Source organism: Barbus barbus, assembly GCF_936440315.1.
Source record: "Barbus barbus genome assembly, chromosome: 37".
NCBI lineage: Eukaryota > Metazoa > Chordata > Actinopteri > Cypriniformes > Cyprinidae > Barbus > Barbus barbus.
In genome coordinates, this window is record NC_136715.1 from 698,553 (window position 1) to 720,107 (window position 21,555).

Here is a 21,555-nt window from a genome sequence, read left to right on the forward strand (position 1 = left end):
AAGAAATTAGTTTCAGGGCATCACTATTAATTTGAACAATAAACAAAAACAGCATCAGATATTAATACAGCTAACAAGAAATCTTCAAATGAATTCATGAAGGAATCGTTCACTGAACTGAAGGAGTCGAATGTTATTTCTGTCATACTCCGTCTGTTGTCATGAGATTCGCTCATCAGACTATAAATACACTCATATGACCTCCACTCGTGTCTCACACACACACACACACACACACACATACACAAACACACACACACACACGCACACACACACACACACACACACACACTCACACACACGCGCACGCACACACACGCACACACGCACGCATGCACATGCACACGCACACACACACACACACACACTTCCTGTTCCTGTGCATCTGATCCGTGTCTTTCCTGATACAGCTGAGGTCAAACACACACTAACATGTGTTCACGTGTTCCCATGATCCTCTCTGAGCTTCTGTGAGTGTAAACATCAGAAAAGAATCGAACGCTTCATTTACAGAACTATCATTCAGTCGACAGAGACTTTCATGTGGTTTGATGAGCCTGTGGTGAACACGAAGCTCTTCGTCTGAGGAATAAAACGCTCGTTAAAGCCTTTATCTGTTCATTCATTATGAGAGAAGAGCACCAAACGAATCCCTTTTAATGAATCAGATCAAATGAAAGCATCGCTCTACCAGATGTTTCCGAATTTCTCCAAGGCCTCGACCAGATCGGCCTCCACCACGGATTCACACAGTCCTCGCACGTGGACGACAGGAGACGGAGCGATGCGGTGCGTCTCAGAGCCGCTGTCCTGAGAACAGAGAGAGAAAACCCAACATTCATTCATTCGTTCAGCAGCAGCAGCTTTTCTCCTAACTAGCTGTATACAAAGACCCAGAAAACTACTGAGACGGCTGGAGATTCAACCATCACCTAGAACAAACCAGCATTTATTTCATAAAATGAAACAAAATAAATCATTTTAAAATTAAAAACACACTTACTGAAAATGACTTTCATGTACAGAAACTGAACTCAGGTGTGATAAACCACAGTTATGTTTTAACAGGGGGAGGGGGAGGGGCAAGCACTTTTTCACACCACTGTATATATCTATATATATATATATATATCTCAGCGCAAGGTTTTTGAATACATCACGGATGTAGAGAAGGAAACATGATATATCAATCAAATCATACTGTGTCGATACTAGCATTGCCTGTATTAGCTGTTTATTTATCAAATCTATCATTTTAATTTTCTCCATTAATTTTCACTTGAATCACTTTTTAGCTTAATAACAAATCAACCATATAAAGGTGCATCTAGAAAAATCGAATGAAGTGAAGCACTTGTCTTATAAAACTTCCCATGTAAAACACACGTGAAACCACACATGCATCTGCATGTTGCTCTTACTTTGCAAGCATCAAACTCTCTTTCCATTTTCTGCTTTGCAAAACTCCTGATTGTTTGTCGACCGCAGAGATCAGCAGACTAACGGTGTGAACTTTCATAATAGCACTGCCATCTCAAGCCAACGGCAGAAAAACACCTTCAGTCTCTATGAAATCATGAAGAACGCCCAGCTGATTCCATCAGATCATCATCTAATAAAGGACAGAGATGCACACACCTATCTGTCCTCATATAGAGCAGTCTGTCTGGATTATTTCAGCTTTTCTTCCTCTTTCAGCTGCTGTCTGTCTCTCAGCATGAGTTTAACACCCGTTTCTCCTTCCAGAATGAGGAGAGAACACAGAGAAATTGTGTCATTTGAGCGTCTGTGACTTACTGCATGAAGATCACACTGCATACATCTCTGCTACTTCAAAACCTACAACTGACCCATATGTGAGTGAGTAAATAATGAGGTTTGAGGTGCACTACTAGCTTTAAAGCCATCAGTGCCATAGCAGCGTCTGCGGTTGGAAAATGACCTACAGAAACGCAGCGCTGCAGCAGCTCTGATGCGCAGAGACTCCTGCTGAAGAATCACATCGCAATAGAAAAACACACTCAATATAGAGCTTCACAAACATCAAACCACTTCCACTGCAGACGAATGACGAGCTCCTTGAGTCACAAACCAGATGGCAGCAAGACAAACACCAGCGCCATCTTACACACATTCACCTTCAGCCTCTGCATTCATGCATTTAACTGGGAATCGAACCTGTGACCTTGCCGTTGCAGGCGCTGTGTTCTACTCTCTGTGAAAGTACCGATAGTCAGTGATAATTTATTCAATATAAAGTGCAATTTTACCAAACAATTTTGGTACTTAAGCATTAAAAAAAGTAACCTCTCAAAGTCCATATTAAGTCATATAAATAACACACAATATAAAAGAAAAGTATATAAAATGCATTAATAATAATTTATATATATATATATATATATATATGGGTCAATGACGTGACGCCTAGATTTTCTGTCCGATTGCATTTTTTTCAGTTAAAAATCGGTTTAAATGCATAAAATGATGCCATATATAATAAGTACCTCTCCTACATATGTACCCACTTTAATGTTTCAAAAAACATTAGTTATTTGTAATTTTTCTGTTATTCAAAGTGTCAAAACATCATGTGATGCGACCGTCTGGCCATAACTTTTGTTTTGGAAAGATCTTTGAAATTACCCTAAATTTATTCAGATTCATTTTCTGCACTATTTGACATGTTTTCCAAAGTGTTTTGTAATCCTCGATAAAATTGCAAAGCATTTGTCTATATTTCCATCATAATATTCAAACAAACTTTGTCAAATAATCTCCATTTTATGAAATATCATGTGGTGCGACCATCAAGAAACTACCATTTGTACTTTTATGTTGAAATCCATTCAAAGATAAGACTTTGCATCATATAACAATTTGCCAAGGACCCATAGAAGGTTTGTAACTCTTTCAAATTTGGAAAAAAATGACCTTTTTAATGGCTGGCATGTAGTTACCACATTTGGATATTATGTGGTATGACCTCAAAAAAACTACAAGCATTTATTTTTATCATAAATTTTCATTTGAATTTGAAAATATAATTTGGTGCGACCACTGCAGAGTGTTTTCCATTATAGATATATGTCCCAGATTCACAGTTTTTGTGCTTTTATATTCAATTAATGGTTTATATACACAAAACACTTTATTTGAATATAATTTGGAATAGATTTTTATGCAGTTTGGGTCATTTCGAGCGGTTTATGTGTAATCTTTGCACAATATGAGAAAAAATTCAAAAAATAGGATTTTAGCGCATCTAATTTCAGTTTGGTAATTATGCATGTATTAGTAATTTATGAGTAATTTATTAATAACCATTTTAATCTATTTTACCAGATTCCACTGCCAAGCAAAGTAAAATAAATGCTCACCATAGGCAGCATGTTAATTCTGACCCTGCAGTCTAGAACAAACTCCAGATGTAATTGTCTGCTTTAAGAAAGATATTAATGATTTCATCTCAGAACCTGAGCCAGCAACTCTAAACTGACCCTTAGCAAAGACCCGCCCTTAGTTACTGTTGCTAAGTCAGACAAACCATCCGACAAACCACGGCACTTTTATGCCACACATCATGTTCTCATGCAGTGAAAAATACATCGGAGCAAAGAAGACACTGACAACACACTGACAGAGCAGGTACTTTTCGGTATTAAACAAAGTCTAGAGTTCAAATTTAGTAATTTTTAAAAGAAATTCAAACAACAAATACTGTTTTGTGGCTCTATAATGTGTCGTTACAGATCGCTGTAGCACCTCAGTTCAAGCAGCATGTGACCGATCATCTCTTACTAGTTATAGCACAAAATAAACATGAATGAACATCAGAAGGTATCTTGTTTTAACTGTGAAAAGATGTCAATAAACACTATTTTTCAAGTTCAAGTCCACCGACGTTAATCTAATCTCCTGTCTGGTTTGTTTATCTGACAAAAATGGCAGATTTGGCATTATGATTGCTCAGATTGCCTGTTAATCAAACTCCCGGCGAAGGGTCAGTCGAGCAGCCAAGGTTGGGCAAAGTTTAGAAATAACTGGGTCTAAAAAAATGACTGCAGTTAATGCCATATGCTGAACTTTATTCTTTAAACACAATTCTTTAAATAGATTTTTAATGATGTAAGGTCTTTTTGTCATTTGGAGCAACCACTCATCATGTGGTGCGACCAATAATAGCAATAACTGTGTTAAATTAAAAATAAATGATCTAATTTCTGTGGCTGAAATATGAATCACTGCTATAGTATGCTTAAGTGAGTGCTATTTTAAAAATATTTTTCTCAGTTTTATGCAATTTACAGAAAAAATAAGTCTGCTAACTACAATTAAGAAGGCAACTGAAATTATAGAACAAAAATATGAGATCATTATGTACAAAAACTCAAAAGAAATGCAAATACTTTGTTTCTAAGCACTTCAGTCACTGAGAACATTTAAAAAAATGTTAAGCATGTTAAGGAAATTAATTTAAATATAAATCATGGTCGCACCACATGACATTTTTAAGGCAACAGATGATTCATCTAGATGAAAAAACACTAAAATCACTTAATTTAAAATTTTAATATGAATTTATGTCTACACAACCTTCTTAATGTTTGAACTACAAAATATATTATTATTTTTTGCATTTTAAAATTTGCCTGTGTATATATATATATATATATATATATATATATATATATATATATATATATATAAAACATAAATATCTGGCCGAAATAGTGTACTTAAGTATTAAAATAATAACCTATAAAAATTAATATTTAATAATATACATAATACACAATATAAAAAATCATATTCAATGAAGAATAATTAATATTAAGCAATCAAAAGGCTAAAAAACATACTTGAGTGAAAGTTTAAAAAAACTAATTTAAATTGTACTTAAGTATTATAAAAAAAACAACCTCTCAAAAATCAATAACATAATAAACAATATTAAAAAGTAATACTAGAAAATTATATATTAAATTGTATTAATATTAATAATAATTAATAGTAAATATAATCAAAAAGCTGAAATAAATTAATATATTGAGAAAAAAGTTACTTGATTAAAGTTGAATTTAAATTGTACTGAAATATTAAAAAGTAACCTCCCAAAAAGAAGAAAGGAGCGTTTGAATAATTTTCTCAATAGAAAGTGAATGAATTGCATAAAAATGTCTTTTGTCGGACAGACTTAAAACTAAATGTAACAGCGCAGAAGTCAAAAGCATTCATCTATATTGAAAACAACAATTAAATCGTAAAAACATCAAACCCTCTACAAAAATTCAACAAGCATTTCTAATGTTGAAATATAGAAGTTAAAAAACAGTTAAGTACAGTGATTAAGAGTGCAAATATTTAGTTGAAACTGCATTTGAGTAAAGACCAAATCTACTAAAATAACCCAAAATGACACTTAAGTACAGTGATCAAGTAAAAGTATTTACACCCCTGCTCAAACGTAGTTGTTTGTGTGCATCTGTCTCAGGACAGATGGGTTTCCTGCTGGAATCACACTGATATCACACTTTAATTAAGCAAATGCATAAACAGTTTAATCAGGCAGACGAAACTCTACTCCAGACAAAACAAATGCACCTAAAAAACATTCGTCTATAGTGCATGTTTACAGAAAACACCAGTCAATACACAGCACATCAGAACACATTCTAGTGACACAGAGACACACAAATGTGTTTCACACCAAAAACAACAACAACAAACCTCAGAACACTGAAATCTGCGAAAATAACACACACTTCTCACATCAAAGGAGTAAAAAGTACTGTTCTTCAGAATGTGATTACATAACAGTACAAATACTGCACAAATCCTCAAAATAATACTGATGTTTCTGTGTATCTGAGTCAGAGCAGACGGGTTTCCTACTGGAATCAAATTGAGATCAGACTGAGATCACGTTGAGATCACATTAAAATCAGACCGAGATCAGACTGAGATCAGACCGAGCTCATACTGAGATCAAACCGAGATCAGAGTGAGATCATGTTGAGATCAGACAGAGATCAGGTGGAGATCACATTGAGATCAGACTGAGATCAGACCGAGCTCATACTGAGATCAAACCGAGATCAGAGTGAGATCATGTTGAGATCAGACAGAGATCAGGTGGAGATCACATTGAGATCAGACTGAGATCAGACCGAGCTCATACTGAGATCAAACCGAGATCAGAGTGAGATCATGTTGAGATCAGACAGAGATCAGGTGGAGATCACATTGAGATCAGACAGAGAGCACACTAATGTCGCACTGACATCACATTGAGATCACACTAAGATCACATTGTCATCACACTGAAATCAGACTGAAATTACATACAGATCACACTAAAATCAGACCCAGATTAGGCAGAGATCAGACTGAGATCAAAATGAGATCACACTGACATTAACACTAAGATTAGACTGAAATCAGATTAAGGTCATGTTGAGATCAGACTGAGATCACAGGCTCCACTGACAGTTGCAGCAGCGTTACATTCGAGTGACACAAACTCCAGATAATTCCTCCACATCTCTGCTGTCACTATGGAAACGGCCTCTCACATTATTAATTATTTATTTTTCTGCAGTAACCCTTTCTAACACTGCTCCAGCACACAAACACGTAGTTTTCAAATAAGCCTGAAGGACTTGATTAGCTGCATCAGGTGCGTTTAATCTAAGACCCTCCAGGAATTGAATTTGACACCCCTGCCCTAGATATTGTTTGAAAATGTTTTGATTCTTTATTGTTCGATCACACTTTAATTTAAGGCTCCATTAGTTAACATTAGTTAATTTATTAGTTAACATAAACTGCCAATGAACAATTATTCTAAACATTCATTAATGTAGGTAATTTCAATATTTAATAACATGTTGTTCAAATCCAAAGTTGTAACTATTTAATGAACCCAAGCTAACATGAACAGATTTCTTTTTAACAAAGACTGATAACTTCTGTAGCAAATGTGGCAATTGCTCACTGTTAGTGTTAATGCATTAAAGGTGCACTGAGTGATTTTTGAAAAACGCTTTTGACCACAGTGTCGGACCGAGTCCCAAAACACACTTGTAGCCAATCAGTGGTAAGGGGGCGTGTCTTGAAGAGAGCGCTCAATTTGAGTGCACAGGACGGATATTGGCAGATCGAATATAGATAGAGAGAGATAAAATATATAGAGAAACAAAACATTATAAAAAGGGGTACGGATCAGGCAAGAGGTAGGACCCACGTAAATATCAGAGCAGCTTTCCAGCGCTGGAGAGAACTAAGGAGAGGGAAGGGCTCAAATCGGACACAGAGGTTGCTTTGTTTCTTCTTGATAGGTGAGTAACATTGATTTTGTTTGTTGTGCTCGACACACAACCAACACACAACATGCAACTAACACACCACCAATATGCAACCAACATGCATTCAACATGCAAACAAAACTACACCAAACACGCGTTAAACATGCAACCATGACACAACCAATACACAATCAACAAAACACAACAAAAAAGACTCCAACACGCTACCAACATGCAACCAACATGCATTCAACATGTGAAAACATGCATTCAACATGCAACCAAAACTAAACCAAACACACGTTAAACATGCAACCAAGACACATTCAGTATGCAACCAACACACAAACAACACAACACGACACAGTGTTGCAATTCTTCAGAAATCACTCAGTGACTGAAACTGAACAGTTGAGAACATGAATGAAACAGCAACTACAATACTGCTATACAATCATTAAATAAAGGAAGTACTTTATCTGTTTCTGTATTTATTCACAACAATCATCTAGTTTAAATAATAGCACATGACTTTCACGCAGGCTGTTTGTTCTGGAAAAGTGCTGAATCTCAGCAACAGATGCTCAGATGTTTGATTATTCATATATAAATGATTCTGAATGAGCCATCTGACTTTAATTAAACGAATGCATAAACAGGTTAATCGGGCAGACAAACGAGCCTCTCGTCTTCAGACGCAACGGCTCGCTTTAAAAATAGCCATGAACCTGCGGGAAATGAGCACGAGATGCAGCCGAATCAATGCTACAGCTGCATCTAATGTCATCATACACGATTGAATTACACAAATTGGAAAAATTAATTGTTTCGGATGATATTTCAAATGCAGGGACACAAATAGCATATTCTCGTGACTGAACAACCGAACACAAGAAGAACTGGATATTCTCTCTCTCACACACACACACACACACACACTCAATCTATATGAGGTTTAACACTTGATTTAATCACAACAATAAATGTACTGAATTATTTTTAAATTGTGTGATAACACTCAGAGCTGCTCATCACGAGTTACTCTAAGGAACCTCAGAAAATACAGAAACAACATCTGTGACACTTCAGCTAGAAGACAGAAAGAAAGATATTATAATATTAAGATCTTATATAAGATATTATAGGATAATATTTAAAAAACAAAGATTTTCTTTTAGATTTTATAAAAATATTTTATTATATTTTATTTTAATAAACAAAAAATCTTTTAGATTTTAGATTTTTATAAGAACGACATTTCTTTCTTGAAATAAGTAATAAATGCATTTTAGATTTTGTAAGATAAGATATTTTATTTTGTTATAAGAAAGAAGGAAAAAAAATATTTTATTTTTTATATTTTTATTATTATAAGATAATATTTTATTTTATTATAAGAAAGAAATTAAGAAAGAAAGAAAGAGGAATGAGTTTTTTTTAGATGTCTATTTATTTTAAATGCACGTCTAGTTTGTAGTTTTTGTGTGTCTGTAATTTTCAGTCAACCACTGACTACTCAACATCCTCTTTGACAGTGATTAATAATAATACTTCCTGCATTACTTCCTGATTTACAGACCATTGTGCTTGGGCCTAGTAATGCTGGCATTCATCACCTGAGGGACGATCATTTGCAGACAGTGTGTGTGTGTGTGTGTGTGTGTGTGTGCGCGAGTGAGTGTGTGTCAGTGTGTGTGTGTGTGTGTGCGCGAGTGAGTGTGTGTCAGTGTGTGTGTGTGTGTGCGCGAGTGAGTGTGTGTCAGTGTGTGTGTGTGTATGTTAGTGAGCGTGAAGGACACACTAGCTCTGAAACGCATCCATGAGCCTCGTGGCTTCAGCGTCTGCTCGCTTGTCACTCCTCATGAGACTCACAGCATGATGCAGCTCACGACCGACACACACATCTGATCCTGACCTGCTCAAAACATCTCCACATAAGCTCTACCGGAGCATTTAACACTGCGCAGAAGAGTTTCATAAGGAAACATCAGCGCAGCACAGATCAGTCGCACTATACAGATCTGAAGACACTGACTTCAATAGCAGGAATCAGTTCATCTGCTGCAGGGTGACAGAGATCTGCTCTTACAGTCACACATCTACAGACACCTTCACTGATTGTGAGCTTTTCACAGCAGCATCTGTCACGTCAAAGCACTCGAGCTTCAATTCACATGAGATGACAAACATATCTAAATAAACACTGATAAAAATCCACAAATCATGTATTGAGAATAGGGAAGTCAAAGGTCATTATGTATGTTCATTTATTATTGTGTGTGTGTGTGTGTGTGTTTAAGAATTAAATTACAATTAAAAAACAATCTACATATGTAAATGTGAATATTTGAGTATATATATATGAATGATCCAGAAATGTCTTTTATAAAAAAAAAAAAAAAGGTGTAAAATAAAATAATACAATTTTAAATTTTGGACAAGTTTAAATTAAGAAAATTGTCTTTTCTACTATCATTTGGTATTTCTTTTTTAACTTTATTTAATTTTTATCTTTTATATATATTTATATGTTTTATTATTATACATATATATAGTAAAATAAATAAATACTTATTTGCTTTTATATAGATAGATAGATTATATGACAATATGGCGGCGCGAACACATCGCGAGGCTCAGCGTCTTACCAGATTTTGGAAAATAGTGTTAATTTACCTGGTTATTTCACTCGTGTTCGCGCGATCCAGTTATGCGAACTACAGCTATAGTAAACAATCACTTTTGGACATCAACAAACAGTGTTCCAACATAGTTTTAGATCATCCTTTCGACTTCAGCGAACTCCCGCCGGAGCTACTGAGATCACCGCGGACAAGCGGATCACTCGTACCGACCGGAAGTGCTCGGCGTCGGCGTCGAGACCGTAAACAAAGACGGGGAAAGCGTGGAGGGCTGCGTGCTAAGCTAAGGCTAAACCCACATCGACCAGCTCTGCCCAGCATCTTCCTTGCCAATGTACGGTCTCTGATGAACAAGATGGACGAACTAAAGATCTGGACCCTCACACAGAAATGGCTTATGGACTGTAATGTTATGTTCTTCACTGAAACATGGCTCTGCAACGATGTCCCAAACAGTGTGGTGCATATGGATGGACGTGCTCTCTTCAGGGCTGACAGAGTAGCAGCAACCTCTGGTAAAAACAAAGGTGGTGGAGTATGCATTTATGTAAATAAATCATGGTGCAAAGACTCTGTTTGTCATTGTTGATACCTACTGCTCTGCTGAGCTGGAGTTCCTGATTATCAAGTGCAGGCCATTCTATCTACCACGTGAGTTCACTTGCATTGTTGCTGCTGCAGTTTATGTACCTCCGGACGCTAATGCTAACGTGGCTATGAAAGAACTTTGTGCTGCTATTAGCAAATTACAAACCCTGCACCCGGATGGAGCCTTTATTGTTGCTGGGGACTTCAATCACTGCACTCTTAGATCTGTTCTCCCTAAATTTAATCAAAATGTCTCCTGCACTACAAGAGGACATAAAACATTGGACCACGTTTACACTAATGTGAGTGATGCCTACAAAGTCACACCCCTCCCCCACCTGGGTCAGTCTGATCACCTCTCTTTGTTCCTGCTCCCCAAGTATACCCCGGTCATCAAACGTGTGAAACCTACAACAAGGACTGTTAAAATCTGGCTGGAAGGTGCTGACTCCACTCTTCAACATCAATTCCAGCTCACAGAATGGAGTGAGTTTGCTGCCCAGGCCACCACAAACTCTCAGATTAACATTGACACGTACACCAACTCTGTCATGGAGCACATCAACAGCTGTGTGAGCAGAGTGACTACACACAAAAAAATAAAAATCTTCCCCAATCAGAAGCCCTGGATGAACAGAGAGGTTCGCCTCCTGCTCAAAGCAAGAGATGCAGCCTTCAGGTCTGGAGACCAGGAGGCTTACAGCTCAGCCAGAGCCAACCTGAGGAAGGGTATCTGCCAGGCCAAACTCACACACAAACAGAAGATTGAAGAACACTTAAATTCTTCAGACCCCCGACGTATGTGGCAAGGCATACAATCTATCACGGATTACAAACCACCTAACTCTGTGCCCCCCTCCAGCTCTGCCTCCCTCCCAGATGAGCTCAACCACTTTTATGCTCGATTTGATCAAAATAATAAGGAGATCTCACTCAAAGCTGAGCATCAACCCAGTGAACTGCCTCTCACACTGTCCACATCAGATGTTTACTCCACTTTGCGTAAGGTGAATGCTCGGAAGGCAGCTGGCCCTGACGGAATACCTGGTCGTGTGCTTGAAGCCTGTGCGGAGCAGCTAGCTGAGGTCTTCACGGACATTTTCAATCTGTCCCTGGCCCAAACAACTGTCCCCACTATCTTCAAAACCTCCACCATCGTACCAGTACCGAAACACTCCACTGCCTCTGTCCCTAACGACTTCCGTCCTGTTGCACTCACCCCCATCATTGCCAAGTGTTTTGAGAAACTGGTTGCATCCCACTTAAAATCCTGTCTCCCTGCTACACTGGACCCATTCCAATTTGCCTATCGCCACAATAGGTCAACAGAGGACGCCATCTCAACAGCGCTTCACTCTGCCCTCACCCACCTGGACAGTCAAAACACACATGTGAGAATGCCGTTCATAGACTTCAGTTCTGCATTTAATACAGTAGTCCCCTCCAAGCTGATCTCCAAGCTCAGCCAGCTTGGAATCAGCACACCCATCTGCAATTGGATTCTAGATTTTCTGACTAACAGACCTCAGTCCGTCAAGTTAGATAACCTCTCCTCCTCCATCATCACCCTGAACACCGGCGTGCCACAGGGCTGCGTACTGAGCCCTCTCCTGTACTCCCTCTTCACCCATGACTGTGTTCCTGTTTATGGCTCCAACACCATAATCAAATTTGCAGATGACACCACGGTGGTAGGTCTGATCAAGGATGACGATGAGTCAGCCTACAGGGATGAGGTGCAGCACCTGGCTGTGTGGTGTGCCACCAACAATCTACAGCTAAACACCCAGAAGACAAAGGAGATCATTGTGGACTTCAGGCGGACTAGGAGTCATGCACACACACCCATCTACATCAACGGAGCTGAAGTGGAGCGTGTGTCGAGTTTCAAGTTCCTTGGCATCCACATCTCTGATGACCTCACCTGGTCCCATAACACCTCTACTCTGGTCAAAAAGGCACAGCAGCGCCTTTACTTCTTAAGGAGTCTTAAGAAAGTTCACCTGAATCCCAGGATCCTTGTGGAATTCTACCGCTGTACCATTGAGAGCATACTCACGAACTGCATCTCAGTATGGTACAGCAATTGCTCCGCATCTGACCGCAAAGCACTCCAGCGGGTGGTGAAAACTGCTCAACGGATTACCGGCACCCAGCTAACTTCCATTGAGAACATTTATTATAAGCGCTGTCTGGGCAGGGCAAGAAACATCATCAAGGATGCCTCTCACCCTAACCATGGACTTTTCACCCTCCTTCCATCCGGCAGGCGTTACAGGTGCCTACGCTCTCGCACTAGTAGGCTCAGGAAGAGCTTCTTCCCCGAGGCTGTGACACTTCTGAACGCCACACCACCAATCTAACCTGCACCTGCTTATTACTGCACTGGTCACAGTACTTTACACACATGCATTTGCACTACTCATATTTTGCACAGACTGCACATTGTCAAAGTCATTACACTATAAACTGTCTAAAGTTGTTACTGTACAAGCACAGTAAACTATTTCTAAAATATTGCACTACTGCTATTTTGCATAGAATACATTGTTCTATCAATACTTTGCACACTCATCCAGCTGTATTTATTTATTACCACTGTTCTCACGTTTCTGCTGTTCATAATGTGTATATATAATCTGTAATCTATATAATCTACATTGCTCTGTTCATATGTACATACAATCCCTACATTGCATTCCTATTTTATATTCTGTATATACTCTGCTCAATACTGTATATAGCAATTCCACTGTACATTCTGTAAATCTTATCTTCATTTACTCTGCACTTATATGTATATAAAACACTATATTCTTGCACTTCTGGTTAGATGCTAACTGCATTTCATTAGCTCTGTACTTGTACTCTGCATAAATGACAATAAAGTTGAATCTAATCTAATCTAATCTAATCTAATCTAATTAGTTTACATTTTTAGACAATTTGAAATTAAGAATATTGTCTTGTCTCCTATCAGTAGGTAAGTAATAAGCATAATTTAACTTGGGCAGTGTTCACACCCTAAAAACATCCACCGGCTGCCGATACACTGATAGCATCATGTTTCCTCTGCAAACCAATGACAGAAACTACAACAGAGCAGCAGCATGAACAGGAAATGACATGCAATGTCATCCAAAGAGAACTTCCCACCACAGGATTGTGTAACAGACTATTCTGGTGAGAATCAACAGCAGAACACAGAACTCAATGAGCTGGCTACTACAGCACAAACCATTCAATAGACACGCTTTCAGCACTGAACGTTTGCTTGGTTTACAGTCCTTCCTGAGACAAACTCACATCTGAATCCCCTCACACACACAACAGAGCCGCTGTATAAAAGACATTAATGAGAATGTCAATGCTCAAAGACTTCAGCACCCATTAAAGGAGTAATTCACCCAGAAATGAACGAGCTGTCATCGTTTACTCGCTCCAAACCTGTAGGACTTTCTTTCTTCTGCTGAATATAAAAGAACACGCTGATCTCTGAGGAGAGAGCTTCTCTCTTCTGTACAATGACCAACGTTCCTCAGAACAAAAGAAAGTCATGTGGGTTTGGAACATCATGAAGGTTTAGGTTTTATTTTCAGTGAATTAACCTTTTAAGGCAGTAAACTAGAGGTGAATTTTAACTAGCACATATCAGCATACGCTCACCAGTTGATTATTCACAGTAAATTAAGACATTAATGCAAGTTTTCTTGAAAGCTAAGTTTAAATATGCAATAATAGGCTATAATTTGCTTAAGTTTCCAGAAAATAAATGTATAAAGTGAGGTTTGAAATTCTTGTTTGATTAAAGGTTTTTACTGAGAGGATTTTGGATTTATCTTTATATCACTCCATAAATCAGAAAATAATGTCAACAGACAGAAAAAAATAATTTTCACCATGTTTTACGAATAAGATGTTGTAAATCTGGCCCCAAAACCTCTAAATTGACCAGTGCATGAAAAAACACTGGTTTTGTTTCTTGTGTCTCGTCTTATTACACTTTATCTATTTGCGTCTGTAGATTTCAATTCCAATCGATATCTTTAAAGAGTTTTTTCTCCACGTCAGCAGCACTTACATACACCAAACTTTACAATTTTATTCCTATCTATATTCTGAAGGTTTTTACTGAGGGGATTCTGGATTTCTCTTTTTATCACACAATAAACCAGAAAATACTGTCAACAGACAGAAAAGCTACATTTTAACCATGTTTTAGGACTAAAATGTTGTATAGATCAGTGTGAATGATATATTGACAAACCCCTCAGTAAAAACCTTCAGAATATAGAGAGGAATAAAACGGTAAAGTTTGGTGTATGTAAGTGCTGCTGAAATGCAGGAGAAAACTTTTAAAGATATGCATTGAAATTGAAATCTATAGACGCAAACAGATAAAGTGCAAAAACTAAAGGCTTAAATGTGTATTCTGGATGTTTTCTATCCAATATTTTAACAGAATCTCCAGTGCATTAAACAGAATGTTTTTGCCTGCAGCATCTTGCCTTAAACTCAATGTTACAGCAGCGCATGTTATGATATGTCATTCATCAAAACCCATAATTCATCCGGAGCAGATCAACACCACACACATTCAGTCGCTCATTTGTCAGTTGGGCGAGTCAGGTGACCCTGTTTAACCCCTCGTCTTTCATCATCCCGCTGAGATCCCAGATGACTCCGAGAGGCTCCGGCAGACAGACAGACCGTTTGCATGCACATTAAAAGAGGGCAGAATGATCTGGTATCATTCTCACCCACGAGCCATTAAAGCATCTCACGCTCCGCTGCCGCCCACCCGAGCGTGTTTGATTTCATTGTTGTGCCCGGCATATCTCTGGTAGTAAAAGGTGACGGCGCCGATCGATTCCCCATCAATGAACCCCACGGGAAACAATATCTGCTCCACAAACGCACGCGGGTGAGGTTCAGCTCAGGACTGCTGGAGGTACATCAGATCAAACAGTTAAACCAGCCAATAAAAGCCACTTAGTATTCAAATCATCAGGACTGTTCAAAAGGAACGTTTCCTCAGAGCTGAGCGATTCGCTCCGGGCAAAATACTGAAGCCATTATGTCTGTCTGTCTCTTTCTGAGCGTCTGGACTGTGAACACACTCACTCACACACAGTTCTATCACAGAGCGTGTCAATAAATCACTGAATGAGCTGCTGTGCGAATAATAACTGCACTGTTTTTAGAGATCGCATTAAAGTCAATATGAAACGAGGTCAAATTAAGCATGTGCAATAAACTGATTCTCTGACTTATTACAATTCTGATGAAACTCTGATTCAACAACGTATTTGTGTCGCTGTTCACAGATTTGGCATTGCATTAATATTTGTTATTGAAAAAATGTTTTTGATTATTTTTACTATGTTAACTACGTACTAATAAGTTAAAAGGGTCCATTATAAATTCATGATTACTTTAGATGTAGAGTGAACACTGTTTTCTTTTATGTAAATTAATTCATTAAAATTCTGAACAAACTCTGATTCATTGTTCACTGATGTGGTGTTTTTTATATATATTTTATAGTGCTGTCAAACGATTAATCGCGATTAATTACATCCAAAATAAAGGTTTTGGTTTGCATAATATATGTGTGTGTTCTGTGTATATTTATTTTGTATATATAAATACACACACATACAGTATGTATTTTGAAAATATTTACATGTATTTACATGTCTATATATATATTCATCTAATTTATATTATAAATAAATATATTTTATAAAGAAAAAAAATTCTGAAATATATACATGCATGTGTGTGTATTTATATATACATAATAAATGGGGAAGTCGTGGCCTAATGGTTAGAGAGTCGGCCTTGTAATCCAAAGGTTGTGGGTTTGAGTCTCCGGCCGGCAGGGATTGTAGGTGGGGGGAGTGAATGTCCAGCGCTCTCTCCACCCTCAATACCACGACTGAGGTGCCCTTGAGCAAGACACCGAACCCCCACTGCTCCGGGTGTGTGTGTGTGTGTTCACTGCTGTGTGTGTGTGTGTGTGTGTGTGTTCACTGCTGTGTGTGTGTGTTCACTGCTGTGTGTGTGTGTGTGTGTGTTCACGGTGTGTGTGTGTGTGTGTGTGTGTGTGTGTGTTCACTGCTGTGTGTGTGTGTTCACTGCTGTGTGTGTGTGTGTGTGTGTGTGTGTGTGTGTGTGTGTTCACTGCTGTGTGTGTGTGTGTGTGTGTGTGTGTGTGTGTGTGTGTGTGTGTGTGTTCACTGCTGCGTGTGTGCACGTTGGATGGGTTAAATGCAGAGCACAAATTCCGAGTATGGGTCACCATACTTGGCAGTATGTCACTCCACCACAGTATGTCACTAAATCTACACAGTACACACATATATATTATGTACACAAAAACTTTTATTTTGGATGCGATTAATCGCGATTAATAATTTGACAGCACTAATATTTTAAAATGTTTTAGTAAAACGTAGATTATGTAAATGAAAATGATTAAATACAATTCTTCTATGTGTTTATTTATTTGTAAAAAATTGATTATTTTTACTACATTAACTATGATTTTCACATTCAAAACCAGGAACATGTACTAGTAAGTTAAAATAGGTCAATTATGAATGATAAATTCATGCTTACTTTAAATGTTGAGTGCAATTATCTTGTATGTAAATAAATTTATTAAAATTCTGAAAAATGTGATAGTGTGTCATATTTTACACAGTTCTATTAAAATAATAGGGCTCAATTATAATTTCACGCTTACTTCAGACGAGCGAACGCTGTTATTTTGTATGCAAATTAATTCATTAAAATTCAGACAAAATTCTAGTTCAAAAATGTGACTGTTGTTCACAGTTGTGGTATTATTCATATATTAAAATGTTTCAGTAAAATGTACATTACTATTTAATGTCATACTGGTGCATATAAATGCCAACGATTATAATTAGGCCATAAACGAGCACTAATAAAGCAAACGGGGTCAAACGTTCATGCATTGAAACCTCACAAACACTGGATGCTTAACATATTAAAAACAAACAAAAAGCATCAGATGTCTGACGGCGGAGGGCACATTCACACATACTTAATATGCCGTTCATTCAAAGTGAACCACTTTCATAAATGACTCGGGATTCAGTTCTACCTGCTCTCTGACTCCTTAAAAACTGTGAAAACACAACCACGTCTCTAGGCGGCCGATAGCAGAGTGTCAAACACTTCCTCTGTGAACACACACCGTTCGGACGATCTGATGTCACTCACTTTACAGTGACTCTGACAGTCCTGCTTTATACAAAAACCATCCTCCTTGATTGTTTATATTGTCAATAATGTAACTATTTCATTGTCCAGGTCTAATCTGATTTTCTGTAAAGCTGCTTTGAAATTATGTGTTTTGTGAAAATTTCTATATAAATAAATTGGACTTGATCACGTACAACAAAAATGGTAAAGTTGGTTGCTTGTTTGAGCATGTGTAAATTTCCTCATTTTTTGATTGATTACCTAGTAATTCAGAACCAGTGTTGGGTTCAAACGCATTACAACGATTAATTAAATATGTTAAATAACACAAATATCCTTTATGTATTTAATCCCATTTTATTAACCAGCTTCTTTTCTGCTGAGCTTCGATGATCCAATTGTGAAGAACGAAAAATGAGCCCAGCCCAGATGAGAAAAAGTAAAGCAAAATAATGTAACGCATTACTTTCCATACGAAGTAACTAAGTAATGCAATTAGTTAGTTTTTAATGGAGAAATGCAATATTGTAATGCATTACTTTTAAAAGTATCTTTCGCCAACGCTGTGCACAACCACCAGTTTTTATTTTTAATTTACTTGAATAAACCACAGTGGTATCTTTGTGTAACGGCGAACAACACATTTTGGGTTATACATACATTTATGGACTTAATATCGGCTCAGGATGGTCTGAGCTACTTGAAACTACAAATTTTGCACTTGCATGTTTCAAGATCGCTCAAAGTGCCGTTTTAGGATCCATTTATAACGCCACGTAGTTTTATGAGGTACCAATGTAAATATAGCGTTCATACGCAACATTTCAGATGTGAGACTTCTCTTCATTTGTATTTTGATGGACATTTTTATTTCTGCTTGATTTATATTCACAGCACTGGATTACATGCCTTTAGTACATGATGCCAAAAGAAAAGACCATAAAGATCATAAACAGGAACAGTGCCAATGTGTTCAGATGATAAAAATAAAGACTACGTATATGCTTAAAAACAGATGTTTACCACACATTACCACGGTACTGGCATGAGGTCACATTTTCATTTAACAAAAATGGTAAAAATGAGTTAAACTAGAAGTGGTCAAGCAACCTCTGTTAGACTGACCCAACGCACCTTTGGAAAACCCATGCATCAGATGCTGCCGAATTAGGGAACGCACTAGAAATGAAACGACCAGTTTGAGTGCAAGAAACTAACAAAAAAGCACCACAATACTTTGATATATACCATAGTACGAAATTATCTGTTTACTGTGCGTAATAAATTAATTCTCTGATGTATTCATATCTGACGGATTCAATGTGTTTGTGTCGTTCACCGATCTGGTGCACGAATGTTTTAGATTATTAAAAAACAGATTACTGTTTATGCATGTCAATTAAAATGAGGAAATATCATTCTTGGCGTTTATTTTATAAAAAAAAGCATTTGATTGCTTTTATAACATAACTATGATTTTTGCATGCAAAACACGTACTAATGAGTTAAAAGGGGTTAATTATAAAAGATAAATACATCTAAATGCTTTAGATGAGTTAACACTGTTAGCTTGTATGTAAATTAATTCATTAAAATTCAGACAAAACTCAATGTCGTTGTTCAGAAATTGTATTTTTTATCAAATATTTTAGTAGAAAAAGATTAGTTTATGCATATGCATAAAAAAATATTAAACATAATTCTTTCCTGTGTTCATTTCATTTAACAAAAATTGTGCTTTTGATTATTTTTACTGTTGACTTTCACATGCACAACTCGACCAGGAACATGTACTAAGAAGTTAAAATAGGTCAATTACAAATGATAAATTCATCCTTAGTTTACATGTAGAGCGAACACTGTTATCCTGAATGTAAATTAATTTAATAAAATTTGAGAAAAAAACTCTGATTCAAGTGACTATGAGTGACTATGTTGTTCACAGATATGCTATTTTCCATAAAGCTTTTTAAATGTTTTAATAGAAAAAGATTACTGCACTCAATCTGTTTTGCGCCGATCTATTTAATTTACAGTTATTCTATATTTCCTGCTGTTTGCTTCTCTATTACTACATTCGCACTGAATGCAAGGACTAGCAAATCTCTCGAGAAATCATACTGTGATGATATGTGAATTCATGATGACACTTCAGCCACAGTATGATCACACATCATGCAGTACCATAGTGATGATTTATGGTCAATGTTGTCGGATCTCATCTTTTTTTCAGTCTTATTTATATCGTAAACTGCATTAAACGTCTCATGTCAGTACAGCACTATGAATATGAATATATATATATGACTCTGGAGCACAAAAGCAGTCATGAGTAACACAGGTATATTTGTATCAATAGCCAACAATACATTGTATGGATCAAAATTATACATTTCTCTTTTATGACAAAAATCATTAGATATTAAGATCATGTTCCATGAAGATATTTTGTACATTTCTTACCGTAAATATATCAAAACTTCATTTTTGATTAGTAATATGCATTGCTAAGAACTTCATTTGAACAACTTTAAAGGAGATTTTCTCAATATTTAGATTTTTTTGCTCCCTCAGATTCCAGATTTTCTAATAGTTGTATCTCAGACAAATATTGTCCGATCATAACAAACCATATATTAATGGAGAGATTATGTATTCAGCTTCAGATGATGCATACATCTCAATCTTCGAAAAATTAACCCTAATTACTGGTTTTGTGCTCCAGGGTCATATTTATATCACTGAACTGAACGGCACTGTTATTGTTTCTCATCTTTCTGGCTCCCTCTCTTGATTCCTCTTTTCTTTTTCTCTTTGCAGTGTTTTGGCATCATGCATTAATCGCGTGTCATGTCAGTCCAGCGCTATGAATATGAATATGAATATATATATAAAGATGTTCTCTGCACGGTCAGATGCTGATGCTGATGCTAGTGCTCCAGTATTGGGAGTGATGCGGCTCTGACCTTCCTGTCCGCGGAGCTCCAGCGCGCTCTGCTCTGCCCTTCATCCTCCTCATCGTCACCCATGAGCCCCGCGGATGCTGAGTCTGACTCCTCGCCTTCCTCCAGCTCCTCCTCATCCTCAGCGGACACCTTAAGGCGCTTGGGCGCGCGCTCGTACTCCTCCAGCGCGGACATGATGATCACTCAATCAATCAGTCAGTACTCGGAGGATGATGAAGACGATGTGAAAGCAGCGCACACACACGCAGGCGCATCTCTCATCCGGCAACAGCTCTGCGCGCTCACGCCCTCGATCCTCGCTCACTGCGGCTCTGACGTCACACCTGGTTTTGATTGGCTGCGGCGTCTGAGTGAAGGCTGGGCGGCGGCGCTGATTGGCTGAGAGCAGGGCGTGCGTAAAGAACACAGTGTAACAGTAAAGATAATTATAATAATCACTTTGAACTTCTTTGTGTGAGCGTTACTTTGTAATAATGTGAAGCGCTGTTCATACAAATAATAGTGTCCTTTACAAAGGAATTAAGTTGAATATGTAAAATATAAATTATGATTCAGTATTATTATGACTCAGTAACACGTGTTCCTGTTCATCAAGGAAACAAAAATATATAGTCTTCATTAAAAACTCAATTAAATCTGACTATTTTAGCAGCGGGAAGATGAACTGAAGAAACTGAAATATGAGAATATGGATCAAATATGAGGAAGTGAAATCATGTGGAATTTGACTCAGAACAGTTAAATCTGTCTGAGAATACAGACACAAACTAAAGACTAAAGGATCACATTAAAACAGCCTCTTGAACTGAACTGAGT

The 21,555-nt window shown here is 37.4% G+C and overlaps 1 protein-coding gene across 1 annotated transcript in view; it reads right to left on the bottom strand.

Annotated features, from left to right (window-relative positions):
* Positions 1 to 21,022, bottom strand: part of LOC306857034 (heterogeneous nuclear ribonucleoprotein L-like) — a 41,496-nt gene extending 20,474 nt beyond the window's left edge. The window contains exons 1-2 of the mRNA XM_079396676.1: positions 20,740 to 21,022; positions 692 to 810 (exon numbers count right to left, since the gene is read on the bottom strand). Coding sequence (XP_079252802.1) covers positions 692 to 810; positions 20,740 to 20,913 — 293 coding nt within the window. The 5' untranslated portion in view covers positions 20,914 to 21,022. The remainder of the gene's footprint in view (positions 1 to 691; positions 811 to 20,739) is intronic.
* Positions 21,023 to 21,555: the final 533 nt, after the last annotated feature.